This window comes from Fundulus heteroclitus, chromosome 16 (genome assembly GCF_011125445.2).
Source record: "Fundulus heteroclitus isolate FHET01 chromosome 16, MU-UCD_Fhet_4.1, whole genome shotgun sequence".
In the NCBI taxonomy this organism is placed as follows: Eukaryota; Metazoa; Chordata; class Actinopteri; order Cyprinodontiformes; family Fundulidae; genus Fundulus; species Fundulus heteroclitus.
Window position 1 is genome coordinate 27,155,799 of NC_046376.1, and position 14,167 is coordinate 27,169,965.

Here is a 14,167-nt window from a genome sequence, read left to right on the forward strand (position 1 = left end):
TTTTATAGAAAAGACAAAATATAGATTTCTTTTGTAGTTTATTTTTCCATAGAGATAAATATATTATGTTATACATTTTACTAGTAATCTCATTCAATTAAATTTTATTTATAGCGCCAATTCACAACACATAATTTCAAGGCACTGTACAAAGTCAAATTCAGTCAAATCATACAGATTGGTCAGAAAGTTTCCTATGAAAGGAAATTTCATGGCAAACGTGTTTCTGTGTTAAAGTCTTTAGAAACTAACCAGGTCACAACATTGTTAACAATATTACTGTCCATGATTGTGCGGAGAACCTATTTTACGTTTCATGGCGGGCGAAAGGGAAAGAAACTACAAAAAAGATGGCGGACCGTCTGTCCTAATCACTGCCTGAAGGTCCTTACGAAATAAACAAGTTGGGGTCCTTTCTCGATGAAGGCTAGCTGCTAAAACGGGTTTTAGCGCTACATTGTTTTAATTACGCTTAAAAGTATCCCATCGTTTCATCACTGGTTGTCACCTTAGCCAGTCGAGCGTTGGTAATAAAAGATAAGTTTTATTCGGCTCGGTTTTCTGCGCTCCAGCTGGCGCAGTAGATGTGTTTTTGAAGGTTGTGTTGTTTATCTTTCGGCTCCTGACACCGCGGAGCTAACGTTAGCATCGTCCCAGCAAACACACCGTCCCCACCGCCAGCCCAACAATCTACTGGGATACTTTGTCATAGACAGTAAGACGTAAGTTTACTGAAATAATGTGATTTGGTGATAACTCTGCATTTGTTGTCTGCCGCTAGCTGGTGTTGTTGTAGTTTCGGTTCTGTGAGGACTAAAACAGAGGCTAGCTCGCTTATGTCCATCTCCACTGTCTCCTTAACAAGTCATTTTCTGATGATTAGTAATTTGGTAGGTTTGTGGCGCTAACTGTACGGAAATATCACCACACATTTCAATGAGCGAATAACAGTGATGGTCTGATTCTTCCACTAGGTGGCGTTGATGAGCAACCATGTCTGGAATTGCTCTCAGCAGACTGTCCCAGGAGCGCAAAGCCTGGAGGAAAGATCACCCATTTGTAAGCAGAAACATGTCGCATCATGTGCTTTATCGACTCCTTATCCACTGGTTTATAGGAACCACACATATACTGTGTCATTATAGCCATGTGTGCTAATAAACAATCCACCTGCATTGGCAGAATCTGACTTTTGAGGACTTGTTTTCTCTAAACCAACAGGGTTTTGTTGCCGTGCCCACTAAGAATCCAGACGGAACCATGAATCTAATGAACTGGGAGTGTGCCATCCCTGGGAAGAAAGGGGTAAGGGGGGTATTTAACACAAATACCCACAAAGTCTGTGTTCTTTATATGTACTGTCCTGTAGAAATATTCACACCCCCTGAAAAGTTCCACAGTTTGCATAAACATATCACCAAAAAGCTGTTGGGGGGTGTATTTTATGTGATACGCCAACACAAAGAGCACATAATAGGTTTTAATTTAATTTTACAAGTAAAAACCTTTGCTGTCCACCTAGTGTCTGGAGTAGCTACCTGGATTAGTTAGCAGCTGTGGAGATCCACAGCTCAGTTGGGAGAATCTGTTGAAAGGACAGATTATAGCGGCGCACGGATCTGACGTAGAGCGGCAGGAAGAGAGCCGCTGTTGAAAGGAAGCCCCCCACAGGTGTCCTGTTTGCAGTTAGCCACAAGCCATTTGGCCAACATCTCTGAGGAGACCAAAATGGAACTTCTTGGAAAACTACATGGGAAAACGAGACAGAAAACTAGCAACACCATGTCCCCCATAGTGATAAAGGCTGAGTTTCGACGCCATTGTGTCTGGTCTTAAAAGTGGCAGGAGCAGGTAGAAATCTTTTCTTAAACATATTAACAAGATGACTTCGGGAAACAGACTTCGTATTTGGTCCAGGCTCACCGGAGAGACTGTTTATTTGCGTATGCCATTGCTACGCAACCCCTTTTTCTCTTAGTCGCTCCCTGAAGGAAATACAGACTAGGGTTGTCACGGTACTAAAATTTCAAACTCTATATTGATAACCAGGAAACTATTTGCTATTCGATACCATTTTCAGTACCACGGGGATACAAAAAAAATACAAATAATAAAGGCATAAAAAGTATTTTATTAATAAGAAAAACTCACCTTTTTCAATCTCAACATGGAACATATATTCTCAACAGAATCAAAAATGCTAGTTAAATAGATGGTAAAATAAATGCTAAATAAATACAGTATTTGTCTGACTATCAGTCACACTTTTTTTCATAGTTTGGCCGATCCTGCCGCTTATTCAATTAAATTTTATTTATATAGCGCCAATTCACAACACATCATCTCAAGGCACTTTACAAAGTTAATTTCAATCAAATCCTACAGATTCAAAAAGTTTCTTTTCTAAGGAATTGCAGTAGATTGTATCAAGACTTGACAAGCAGCATTCACTCCTGAAAGAGCGTAGAGCCACAGTTGAAAGTCGTCTGCATCATCAATGGCTTTGCAGCAATCCCTCATACTGAGCATGCATGAAGCGACAGTGGAGAGGAAAACCCAGTGTGAACAGTCATCTCTGCCTCGACCGATGGGGGTTAGAGAAGACAGAGCAGAGACAAAAAAGCCCAGAAGCACACATTGATCCAGGAATCCTTTCTATGTTATGTGATAATAGCGGATGATCTGCCTCCCCAGGATGATGTCACAGCTAACAGAACGCCAGACCAAGTTTAGCTAGTACGAAGAGAAAAATGACAGAAAACAAAAAGTTAAAAGTTTAAAAAAAAAAAAAATGCAAATTGGAGAACAGTAGGAGAACTCGGCACCTGTTGGATGAGCCACAGTCTGAATAAAGGCGCTGGGGCGCTGGGGCGCTGGAGCGTGTTCTGTTTGCGCCTAGACTTTGGAATAAACTCCCAGGTGAATTAAGACTTATTCCTGACCCGGCCCTCTTCAAGCCAAGACTCAAGACAGATCGGGTGATCTTTAAAACAGCGTGTCAGTTTTTTACAGATATTCTGTTGCTCTTGTGCTTTTTGTCTCGGTTCTGTCCACTCCTGGGGAAAATGTTGCATTTAAAGTCGATGCATCTTTGCACAGAAACTCTCTTTTACTCTTTCGTCCCTCAGACTTTGTGGGAGGGAGGACTGTACAAGCTCCGAATGCTGTTCAAAGACGACTACCCGTCCTCTCCACCCAAATGTGAGTAGCGTTCTTTTGCCGTCTTTGTGCACAGTTAATGTCATGTTAGCGCACATTCAGTCATCTGTTTAAGCAGGAAGAGCTCAGGAAATAATAGTGCTGGCCACAAAAACAAACATGTATAAAGTTTAGCTGCTGCGCTACCTTGTGTCAGCCACAAACCTTGAATGAACAAGGTGATTTTATACGTAATCACTACAATAGGAGGTTTATGGGAATATAGAAAACGTCTTTGCCATGGGAACGTTTTCTAAAGTTGTATTATGTTTCTGCCTGGTTCTCCAAAAGCTTACTGAGCATGTGCAGAAAGCATTACTCACATGAAGAATTAAGAGGTCATCAACCTTCTACTGCCACGGTTGTTTAAAGGGAAACACATTTTAATATCAGGGATGTTGGAAGATACATGTTTGGTTTAGAAAACCTCCAGCGCCTTGCTGAAGGCGGGGCCCTTAAATCTTTCCATACTTTCTCACATTACGGCCGCAGATTTCTGGGTATTTTAATGGGATGTTACGTGCCAGACCGACACAAAATGGCCCGTAATTGTTTTTTTTAGCTGGAAGGAAGCGGCCGCTTCTCAATTATGTGTGTGTACATCTCGTTAAATCCCAATGAAAACCGTTGATTGGTCAGAAAACGGCAGATGGGGCAAAGGAGGGATTTGGCTCAGCTCTAAAACGGCTGCGTTCTCACGGATCCTCTCGTGTTTTAGAGACATTGTGTGAACCACTTGTTGACGACTAGGTAATGCTGGATTTCTACAATACTACGTCGGTTTTGTGAGTGGCTTTCTGGTTTTCGGTGGTTTGACCTGATTTCTGATGTTTCTGCTCTAGGCAAGTTCGAGCCTCCCATATTCCACCCAAACGTCTACCCGTCAGGCACCGTGTGTCTGTCCATCCTGGAGGAGGACAAAGACTGGCGACCGGCCATCACCATCAAACAGGTTCGGACGCTCGGGAAGTGCCTTCAGTCATCATCTGTTGATTTTCAGCTTGGTGCTGACGATTGTAGGCCTACTGCAGCATAGATCTGGACAACATGGACAGAAATGTATAATAAATGTCCTAAAATATTTTCTCTACTGGAGCAGTTACAACAATTATGATACTACAGCGTTGAATTAACGATACAGTTTCTTTTTCTCAAGTTTAAAAGCATAAAATAATTCAAATCGAGACACTACTGGGCTCCATCCCCTCTCCGTCCTGTCAGAAGGCTCCACTTACTGCCTCCTAGGCCTCGTGTATTGTCTCAAAAACCCGCCTTTATTATTTACTTGATCGTTTTATTGTCCACCAATAGAATAAAATAGGAATGTCCTTCATTGTTCGTCGCTGGGGCAGTTCAGGTGGACCAGCTGCTAAGTGACAGGCAAGTCAAAGGTCAAAAATACATCAAAGCAAAAATGTAAGAATAAGAGGCTGTACAGAAAGGGAAAATTTAAAACACAATAAAAATAGTCAAGTACAGTTGTTGGAAATGGCATACCCAGATTTAAAGGATCTGTGTAGGTTGACTTAAAGGAAAAATGTACAGAATGTGAATAACACACAGAAAAAGGGAACTAAAAGTAATTTTATTTGTGTGTATTTGCACTTGATTTGAGCAGGTAAATTAAATGATCTGCCAGTGGAATGAGGTTTTTGCAATTAAAACAGGAAAACTCATCTCCATCTTCTTATTTCAAATGCTGTATATCTAATTATTTTATTGTAGGGGTCAAAACATTCATTCCATTGTCAGACAATCTTATTTACGTTCTCAAATCAAGGACAAATACACTTATTTCAAGAACGTTTTACTTATTTTTAGTTCAGTTTTTGCTGTGCGAAGCAACAGACTAGCTACAAGAAAGCAAAAAAAGCTTTTCGACATGGTTCTGCAGCTTTTGCACAAAGAGTTCCCTGCTTTTTCCAAAGAGATAATTACTGACGCAGAGCTAAAATGAGGAGTAGTGCAGAAGAAAAAAAGAAAGGTTGAGCAGAAATGATGCAACACGGTCTGACTTCTGTCTTAGAAAACACTCTTTCTTGATCTCGCGGCTGCTTTCTGCCCAAAACAAAGCTGCAGGCTCTCGCTGCTGTTGCGTTATCCGCCTAGAGAAGCGGCGTACATCGAGGACACCGTGTTGCATCAGAAACGTGCAAATAAAGCCGAATTCGCTAGAGATTTCTGTCTCTGGTGGCCTGAAAATGTTTTTGGATCTGATTCATTGTACGACCTTTAATTAGAAAATGTATTTCAGTGGTGTCGTTTGTGGTTCTTTTATTTACGACACTGTGACAACACGACGAACAGCAAATAAACTACAAAAAGTTAACTTAAAATACGGTGGCTGACAAAAATACTCTGAGCAGTAAAACATCTAAAAGAGCAAATAAGAGTTTAGGAGCTGACAGAGTAGAAATAAACAGCAAGCTAAGCGAAGGAGCCACCAGGAGGAGAAATGAACTAATTCTGTTAGAAGCGAGTAAGGATGGAAATCCCCTCAGTCTAAAAGGATCCTAACATCACAGTTCTCTTTTCTGCCATCGGTGCTCTTCCTTTATTCTGAATATGTGTTTTAGTGATGTAATAAGTGCAGAATTACGCTCAAACCTCTTCTGTTTAGATCCTGCTGGGCATCCAGGAGCTGCTGAATGAGCCCAACATTCAGGACCCAGCACAAGCAGAGGCTTACACGATCTACTGGTGAGTGTCCGCTGGTGCGGTTCAGCCTGCGGGGGAAGGAAGCCGTAGTTTCAAGACACTCATCTGGGCATCTGGGATATTTATACAACATGCTAAATTAATGTGGTTTAAACCGCAGGAATTAGGTGCATTTCTGCATTCATCCTCAGATATATGCTCAGTAATCCTGTTGGTAGTCGTTAACGAGCGTCTGAAGTCATTCTGGTGGGACACCTGCATCTTCTAGGCAGAAAAGTGGGAGAGAAAAACCAGCCAGGGACAAAGATTACAAGTTAGCTACTGGCTGAACACAATTTCTAATCACAGTCACACTATAAATGTGTTTCTTTTTAAATTTCAAGCGCACTCTTTGTGCAATAAATTATTATTTACCATTTCCACTCCTGCAATACACCAGGACCCCCAGCTGCTAAAACAGGATTTGACCCTGTGTGGACTGGAGAAAGTCTCCTGCAAATTCAAACGTTGCACCATATTCCTGTTTTTAAAATCAGGCTTTTTACTCAAAGCTTGGAAACATTTGGGAGTTTGATTTGAGATGAATTTCATGGTCTGGGTAAGTATGGAAAATAAATGTAATAAGAAAATATTTAATTTTATGACTTCGCAGCTGTCATCCTTTACTGACTTTACTATCGGCCAAATGTTGTGCTGCTTCCTTCCTACCTCCTTGGCTTCCTTCCTTCCATGCTTCCTCCTTTGTTTCCACGCTTCCTTGCATTCTTCCTTGCTTTCTTGTGTCATCCTTTCCTTCCTCGTGTCCTTCCTTTCTCCCTCCCTTGCATTCTTTCTTGCTGACTTCCATGCATCCTTGTGTCCTTCCTTCCTTTCTTGCATCATTGTTTCCTTGTGTCCTTCCATCTTTCCTTCCTTTTATGCTTCTTCTCTTCCTCCCTTGTTCCCTTCCTTAATTTGATGCTTCCTTCCAGCCTTCCTCCCTTCCTTGTATCCTTCATTCCTTGCATCCTTGTGTCCTTCTTTCGTTTCTAACATCCTTGAGTCCTTGCACCCTTCCTTCTGTTTCCTTGCGTCCTTCCTTCTTTCCTTCCATACTTCCTCTCTCCCTCCCTAGCTCTTTTCCTTCATTACATGCTTCCTTGCATTCTTCATTTCTTCCTAGCTTTCTTGCATCCTTCCTAGCTTGCCTCCTTGCAACCATCTATCCTTCCTTGCATTCTTCCTTCCTTGCGTAATTTCTTGTGTCCTTCGTTTCTTGCATCTATACGTCCATCTTTCCTTCCCTCACCCTTTCCTGTCTGTCTCCAGTTTTTCCAGGTTACACATTCTAACTACCGTAGAAATAGCTGCCTTAAATTTATTGTGATTTGGTTGTATTTTATACTTTGTAGCAGCCATTAAGATGTCTGAAAAGTTTGGATGTTTTTCAATGAAAATGTGTAGAAACCCTGTAAAATGAATAACAGGTCTAAAATAAGCATCTACACTCCTCCCCATCATGTGTGCATGTAATCTTTTGAGTGGAACTGAACCTGGAGTCAAACGTGGCTAAACTTGTTGTCTTTATCTGTTTCAGTCAGAACAGGATGGACTATGAGAAGCGGGTCAGGGCACAAGCCAAGAAGTTTGCCCCCACATAGAGAGTGGAGCAGCCTGAAGTGATAGGAGGCAGGCAGCGCCTGAAGGACCACTCCAATAAGAATCTGTTTAAAGTATTATTACACTGTTCCACAGGTGAAATCAAACCATTTTTTCATTGTCCCTTTTCAGACTCCAAAAACCTAAAAGGATTGTGATTGTACTTTTTTTTTTTTTTTTTTTTTAGATAAATATACATGCATAGTAAATGCGTTAGTATTGGCGTGAGTGCTAAACTTACTCATTCCTTCACTGATACCAGAACAAGTGTGTTGGCAAGCTGTACAGATCAGAATCCACGTCTGAGCCCTCTGTCAAATCCTCAGGTGTTTGCAGCAAAGGAGGACATTTCACACAGTTTGCTTTCACAGCTCACAATCTGTGCGCTTTTCTGTTCCTTAGTGTGCCTAGAGCTGGAGATTAGGCAGTCTGCTGCGCAGTTGGAGCTGATTCTGTCATTGCGTAAACGCCCATCAGGTCGGAGTCAGAAGAAAGTGTATAACTAAAGTAAGAGACAATCCTGATATTTTTTACGAGTTTGGTTGTGAAGAAAGTTGCCATGATGAAGCTCAGTATACCTCGGTTCAGAAAGAACGTAAAGCATCAGTTCTTAGCTCCACACACTTTTTAGTTATTCCACTTTAAGATACTTTGTGTATAGATTGTCGTCGTGAATCCAGCTGAAAGTGCAACTGTCAGTAACGGTGATGAAGTTCACGCACACGAGTTATCCATGGGTTGTCCTCCTCCAGAGATGCTGTAGCTTCACGTAGATGAGCTCCATTGTGAAAAAAACAAAACAAAAACAAACCAGCGACTTTCTTTTGTTGGCCCCTTTTTTTTATTCGGTCATTTTAAACCAACAAAGCTTCCGTGTCTCCAAATCCAAGAACAAGTCCGTCAGGCTCTCAGGAGCTGAAGGATCCTCGATGGTCTGGCCTCTCTGCAACAAAGTGGGACTGAAGAAAGTGCACTTGTGAAGAAAAAAAAAAAAAAAACAAGGCCTGAGTTTCTTTTTATTTTTTTGGCCTCTAAATATATGAGTGCATGTACATAATATAAATAACAAACTGTGGAAGTAATGTTTGTTTTTTATTTTAGCCAATTGATAAACATTGTATGTGGTATTGTACGACGAGGAAATAAAAGATCAAAAGTTGTCAAATAAAGTAAAATGACAGAATCTCTTTATGGGACGCTTTCTATGGATCTTTTAAATGCACAGGAGGTCTTTCAGATGTATTGACCTAAAGGGCCTTGCTAAAGGATGTGTTATTCTTAAACATGTTCACATTTTGGCTCATTACAACCACTACACCCAGTGCATTATGGGATTTTATGCCATCAGCTGACCTAAAAGTTGTGCAAACAGTGCACTGTAAAAAAAAATTCCGCCGTAATTCTTTATTAATTTGGTTAAAATAGATAAACGAGTCAGCTAATCATTTTAGATAAAGCTACAAATGTCAATTTTATCTGTTTTTATTTGACTAAATAATTGCATCGTGATGATTCCTAAAGCAAAAAGACACTAAAGTACCTGTCAGCTTTTTTTTATTTTTTATATTTTTTTTTCCACAAACATCAATGTCCTGCAAACAAACATGTTTCCATCCTCTTTATTTTTTTTTTGCGGTTTAATCTGTTTTTCTTTATTTCAAAACCTAAAGATGGAAATTAAACTGTTTTTAGTACATATTTAACAAAATTACAATTTGTATACATATTTAAAAAGGTCATGTTACATTCGTGGCTCTAGATGAGTTTTTTTAAGGTGAGTTGGGAGCAGAAATGGATGGTAACTGTTGCAGAGCCCTGGCCTAAGCTGACTGACCAGGTAAGGGAGAGATCATCAGTGAAGCAGCCAGAAGGCCTGTGTTAACTCTCAGGGAGCTACAGGAACCACAGTCTGCTAACAAGACAACCATTAATTGAGGACTCCACAAATCTAGATTTTATGGAAGAGTAGCAAGGATGATGCCTTTGCTTTACAAAATCCACAAGAAGCCCTAGTCCTAATTTTGTGCCCTGATGAGAACAAAATAACAAGGTGTGGTAGAAAAGTAGAACTACAATTTACCCTTCAACACACCGTTCCTACTTTGACACCTGGTGGTGCCAGAATCATGCTGGGGGAGCACAATTCTTCAGCATGGGCAAGGCAGCTGGTCGGAGTTGATGGGAACATGAATGGTGCTAAATCCTGGAAGAAGACCTGATGGCTGGGGAAAGAGACTTTCAAGCTGTCCACCTTTCATCTGGAAAACAATTCTGAACATGCAGCCAACACTACGATGACATCCTTTAAATCAACACATACAGTGACTTAAGTATTGACAAAAGTATTCCTTGAACTTTTCCACATATTGTGAAATTATAACCACAAACATATATATTTAAGTGTATATATATATATATATATATATATATATATATATATGTATATGTGTGTGTGTATATATATGTGTGTGTGTGTATATATATATATGTGTATATATATATGTATATATATATATGTGTATATATATATATATATATATATATATATGTATGTGCATATATATATATGTGTGTGTATATGTATATATATATATATATGCAGCTTTTGCTGCAATTCCAGCTGCAAGTCTTTCAGGGTATGTCTATCAGCTTTGTTCATCTAGTGACTGTATGTTTTGCCCATTCTTCTTTGCAAAATAGCTCAAGCTCAGTCAGATTAGATGGAGAGTGTTTGTGAGCAGCAGTTTTCAGATCTTGACAAAGATTCTCGATTGAGTTTAGGTCTGGACTTTGACTGGACATGTCTTACGCAATAGTTTGAATAGTTTTTGTTTTAAACCAATCCATTGTAGCACTGGCTCTATGTTTAGTGTCGTTGTCCTGCTGGAAGGTGAACCTTCACCCCAGTCTCAAGTCTTTTGCTGACTCCAACGGAGTTTCTTCATAGATTGCCACGTATTTGGCTCCATACATCTTCCCTGTCCCTGCTGAAGAGAAGCACTCCCAGAGCATGATGCTGCCACCACCATGTTTGACAGTGGGGATGGTGTGTTCAGAGGGATGTGTAGTGTTAGTTCTCCACACAGCATTTTGCTGCATTTTGGCCAAAAGGTTAAATTTTGGTCTCGTCTGACCAAAGCACCTTCTTCCACATGTTTGCTGTGTCCCCAACATGGCTTCTGGTAAACTGCAAACATGACTTCTTAAGGTTTTCTTTTAGCAATGGCTTTCTTCTTGCCACTCTCCCATAAAGACCACATTTCTGCATGACTAATAGTTTTCATGTGGACTGATTCCTCCACCTGAGCTGTGGATCTCTGCAGTTCATCCAGAGTCACCACAGGCTTCTTGGTTGCATCTCTGATCAGTGATCTTGTTCGGGCGTATGGCATCGTCTTGGCGGGTTTACAGTTGTGCCATACTCTTTCTATTTCCTAATGATGAATTGAACAGTACTCCCATCAAATGTTGGACTCCATGATGCTGTTTCCTCACCAATATTCTCTTAACCATGGAAAAATATACTCTTAACTTAGCCTCAAAGCCAAAACAAATAAATTTAGAAACAGCTTCCTTCCAAGAACTGTGAGGGCAATTGCCCCATAAAAGGAGACTGCAGTCCACCGCTTTAAAATCACCCAACTGTTTATAGCCCAACATAAGTCACGTCACCTTAATGTTATTGCCTACTTACACAATGTCATCTCAGAATATTTAAATGCACATTGCTGTAAACAAAGCCTCAAATCATCAGTGTTAAATAAACACCTTATTACCTAGTTATCTGTGACTCATGAAGGACAACCAGTTCATACATCAATAAAGAATCTTTGAATCTGAGGCCGTCACAGAGCAGCTGTATTTGTACTGAGATCAGATCACAGGTACTCTATTCAACCAATAACAATAGTCAGGCAACTCCTGAAGGCAACTGGTTGCACTCAGAAAAAAGGGGGCTGAATACTTTTCCAACACCACACTTTTCAGTTTTCTATGTTTATGTTTTAAGCCATATTTTATTTTCTTACCACTTAACAATTATAAACCACTTTTGTTGGACTTTCACATAAGATTCCAATAAAATCTATTTATTTTTATGATTGTGACAATATGTGGAAAAGTCCAAGGGGCACGAATACTTTTGCAACCCACTGCGTCCATGCATAAAAGTGACCTATGACAAGACCACCCGATCCGACTTGGGCTTTTATAGAAATGTGCAAAGCTGACAGAGCCATGCCCCAAAATGCCTACAGCTGCAACTCAAACGCTTGTCTTTGGGCAGAAGTTGAAACTTGACGTGATGCTCGCTGGTGTCTTGTGTGACATTCTAAAAAAAATATCATGTAACACCTATAGTTCTGTTTATTTACACCTCACCAGCGGTTTATCATTTTGGTATGACCTCAGTTGACCAAAAGGACACGAAACCAAGGTGAGAAACATAAGACGTTTCTTCCTTTTCCTCCTCAGTTGCTATGCAATAATTGTTTATTATCCACGTTTTCGGTTCACGCTTCTATCTTTGCGCCCCCAAAAACTGTGAAGCAAACACTTTTCTGTTTTAATCAACTTTTTAAAGACTTTTACAATTAAACAACAGGAAAACATTTCAAACAGCTTTTTTTTTTCCTCAGACAAAATTAATTGTTTCAAGGTTGACCAACAGACAACTTGAATTGTTTTTTTGCGGTCCTTATTGAAAAGAATGCACGGAGAAAGCTTGTTGTTATAAAATTATCATTTTGTGTTTATTGTTTTCAGAAACATTTGGAAAAACACTTATAGTTCTTACCTTGAAGAAAGTCAATCTAAATCCTGGACTGGGCTGGATCTGTTGCTAACATTGTATGATAAAATACCAGTCAGGGTATCTTTTCATTCAGCTGTATAGACAAAAAGCCAGCATAAGGATGTATATTCTTTAGCACTATAAGGTAGAAATGTTCACCAGCTATTCTTTCCAAGTCCAAATCACGTTTCCAGTCTTTGAGGGACAAATCCAAGCCAAGTGATTTGATAATTATCTTTTAATCTTCAAAATCCAGTTTCCAAAAATCTGCCAATGCCTGATTTATATTATTTCGAACATTTATTGAATGTAATATTCACCCCATTACGAATACAAATAAGCATTTATGCTCTAAGAAAAAATAGGAAGAGATTAAAATCTGTTAATGCTGAATTGACTAAAGTATTGCACAATGGGCTTTTTTTGTCTTTGTATTGATTAAATTAACACCTGTTTGTCCCTGTCTTCATGTTGTCCACTCCTTCATAACGTATTGTTGGACAGGTTTCCTCTCCTCCCTCTGAGCTGGTGCATTTTAGGCTATAGGGAAACCATTTCCTAAATCTTCATTCCAATACCTTTTTATTCCCAATTTTACATATATAAGTACATATGTCAAATTTATTTGTATAAATCGAAACATAATTAAGTACACAAAGCGTTGTAAACGAATGTAAACGTATTTCTTCAAACCTTTGAATAGCTACAACAGGAAGTACTTTTATTTTGATACTTTTAACAGAGAATTCCCTTACTGTTGCAGCTAGCTTAGCAGCGAGGGAATATCGGAAATATATTAGATCTATTTTGGATCCTAAAAAGTAGATAACTTGTTAAAAGTTTTTTTTTTTTTTTTTGACATGTCTGTTAAAACTTTCACGATATCCTGACGGTAAAATATAAGACCATCTGTGGAGGGGGGGAAATCAAGCCTCTCTGGCTCCTCCCAGTGGTCCTACTGCCATTTGGAGAAATTCACGGCTCCCAGTCAGAAACAACCAATCAGAGCCAGAGGGAATGTCTCATCAATTACTCCCGTGTACGTGGTGCTCATGCCCCCTCCTATTCAAGCTCAAGACTGCAGAAACAACTTAATGTTGCAAGAAAACTGCAAATCTCTCCAGAGGCACCTACTCAGAAGACCGATGACGCAGGAACTATGGAGGGAGGGCTGCAGCATAAGCAAACCGAACCGCTTCTTAAAGCGGCAAGACTATCAGGGTGCTCCCACAAATGCTGGATTTTTATCTCATACATGTGAAATTTATATATTACTTCTGTGAGATCAGCAAAACTATTACAGTTGATTTGGTGGTTAGTTAAGAATTTAAGCTTTTTATGATGTTGATTTTAAGATTTAAAGGAACTGGCTAGTTTATTTTGTACGAATGCAAAGAATATCTGTGTTTGATTTTTTTTCTGTGTGTGTTAACATAGCTGCGACAGACTGGCAACCTGTCCAGGGTGTGCCCCGCCCCCGCCTCTCGCCCGGTGAACGCTGGAGATAGGCACCAGCACCCCCGCAACCCCATGAGGGATTAAGCGGTTTGGAAAATGGATGGATGGATGGTGTTAACATGGTTACAACTTGAAAGCAAATCATCAACTATAATCTTTTATTTGTGTTTGTGCTCATGATGTAACGACGATCATCATGACCAGAAAGTTGCGTTTTTATTTAATCAACCACAGTCCAACCTACGTACTCAGTCTGCATCTCGGTCTCTCAGATCTGGCACCCATAATCGCCTCATTGTCCCCCGTACTAGACTACCACCCATGGGTGACCGTGCCTTCTCCTCCCTGGGGCCTCGGCTGTGGAATCAGCTGCCTGAATCAGTCAGGATGGCAGGCTCATTAGTTTCATGCTGCCTTCAACAA

General features: G+C 40.0%; 1 protein-coding gene across 1 annotated transcript; it reads left to right on the forward strand.

The window, feature by feature from the left end:
• The first annotated feature begins 391 nt into the window (after positions 1–391).
• LOC105916074 (SUMO-conjugating enzyme UBC9) lies at positions 392–8,677 on the forward strand. The gene is made up of 7 exons (XM_012850389.3): positions 392–722; positions 975–1,059; positions 1,222–1,305; positions 3,129–3,201; positions 4,041–4,150; positions 5,819–5,898; positions 7,433–8,677. The coding sequence occupies exons 2-7, from the start codon at positions 994–996 to the stop codon at positions 7,494–7,496; spliced, it is 477 nt and encodes a 158-aa protein (XP_012705843.1). The 5' UTR covers positions 392–722; positions 975–993; the 3' UTR covers positions 7,497–8,677.
• Positions 8,678–14,167: the final 5,490 nt, after the last annotated feature.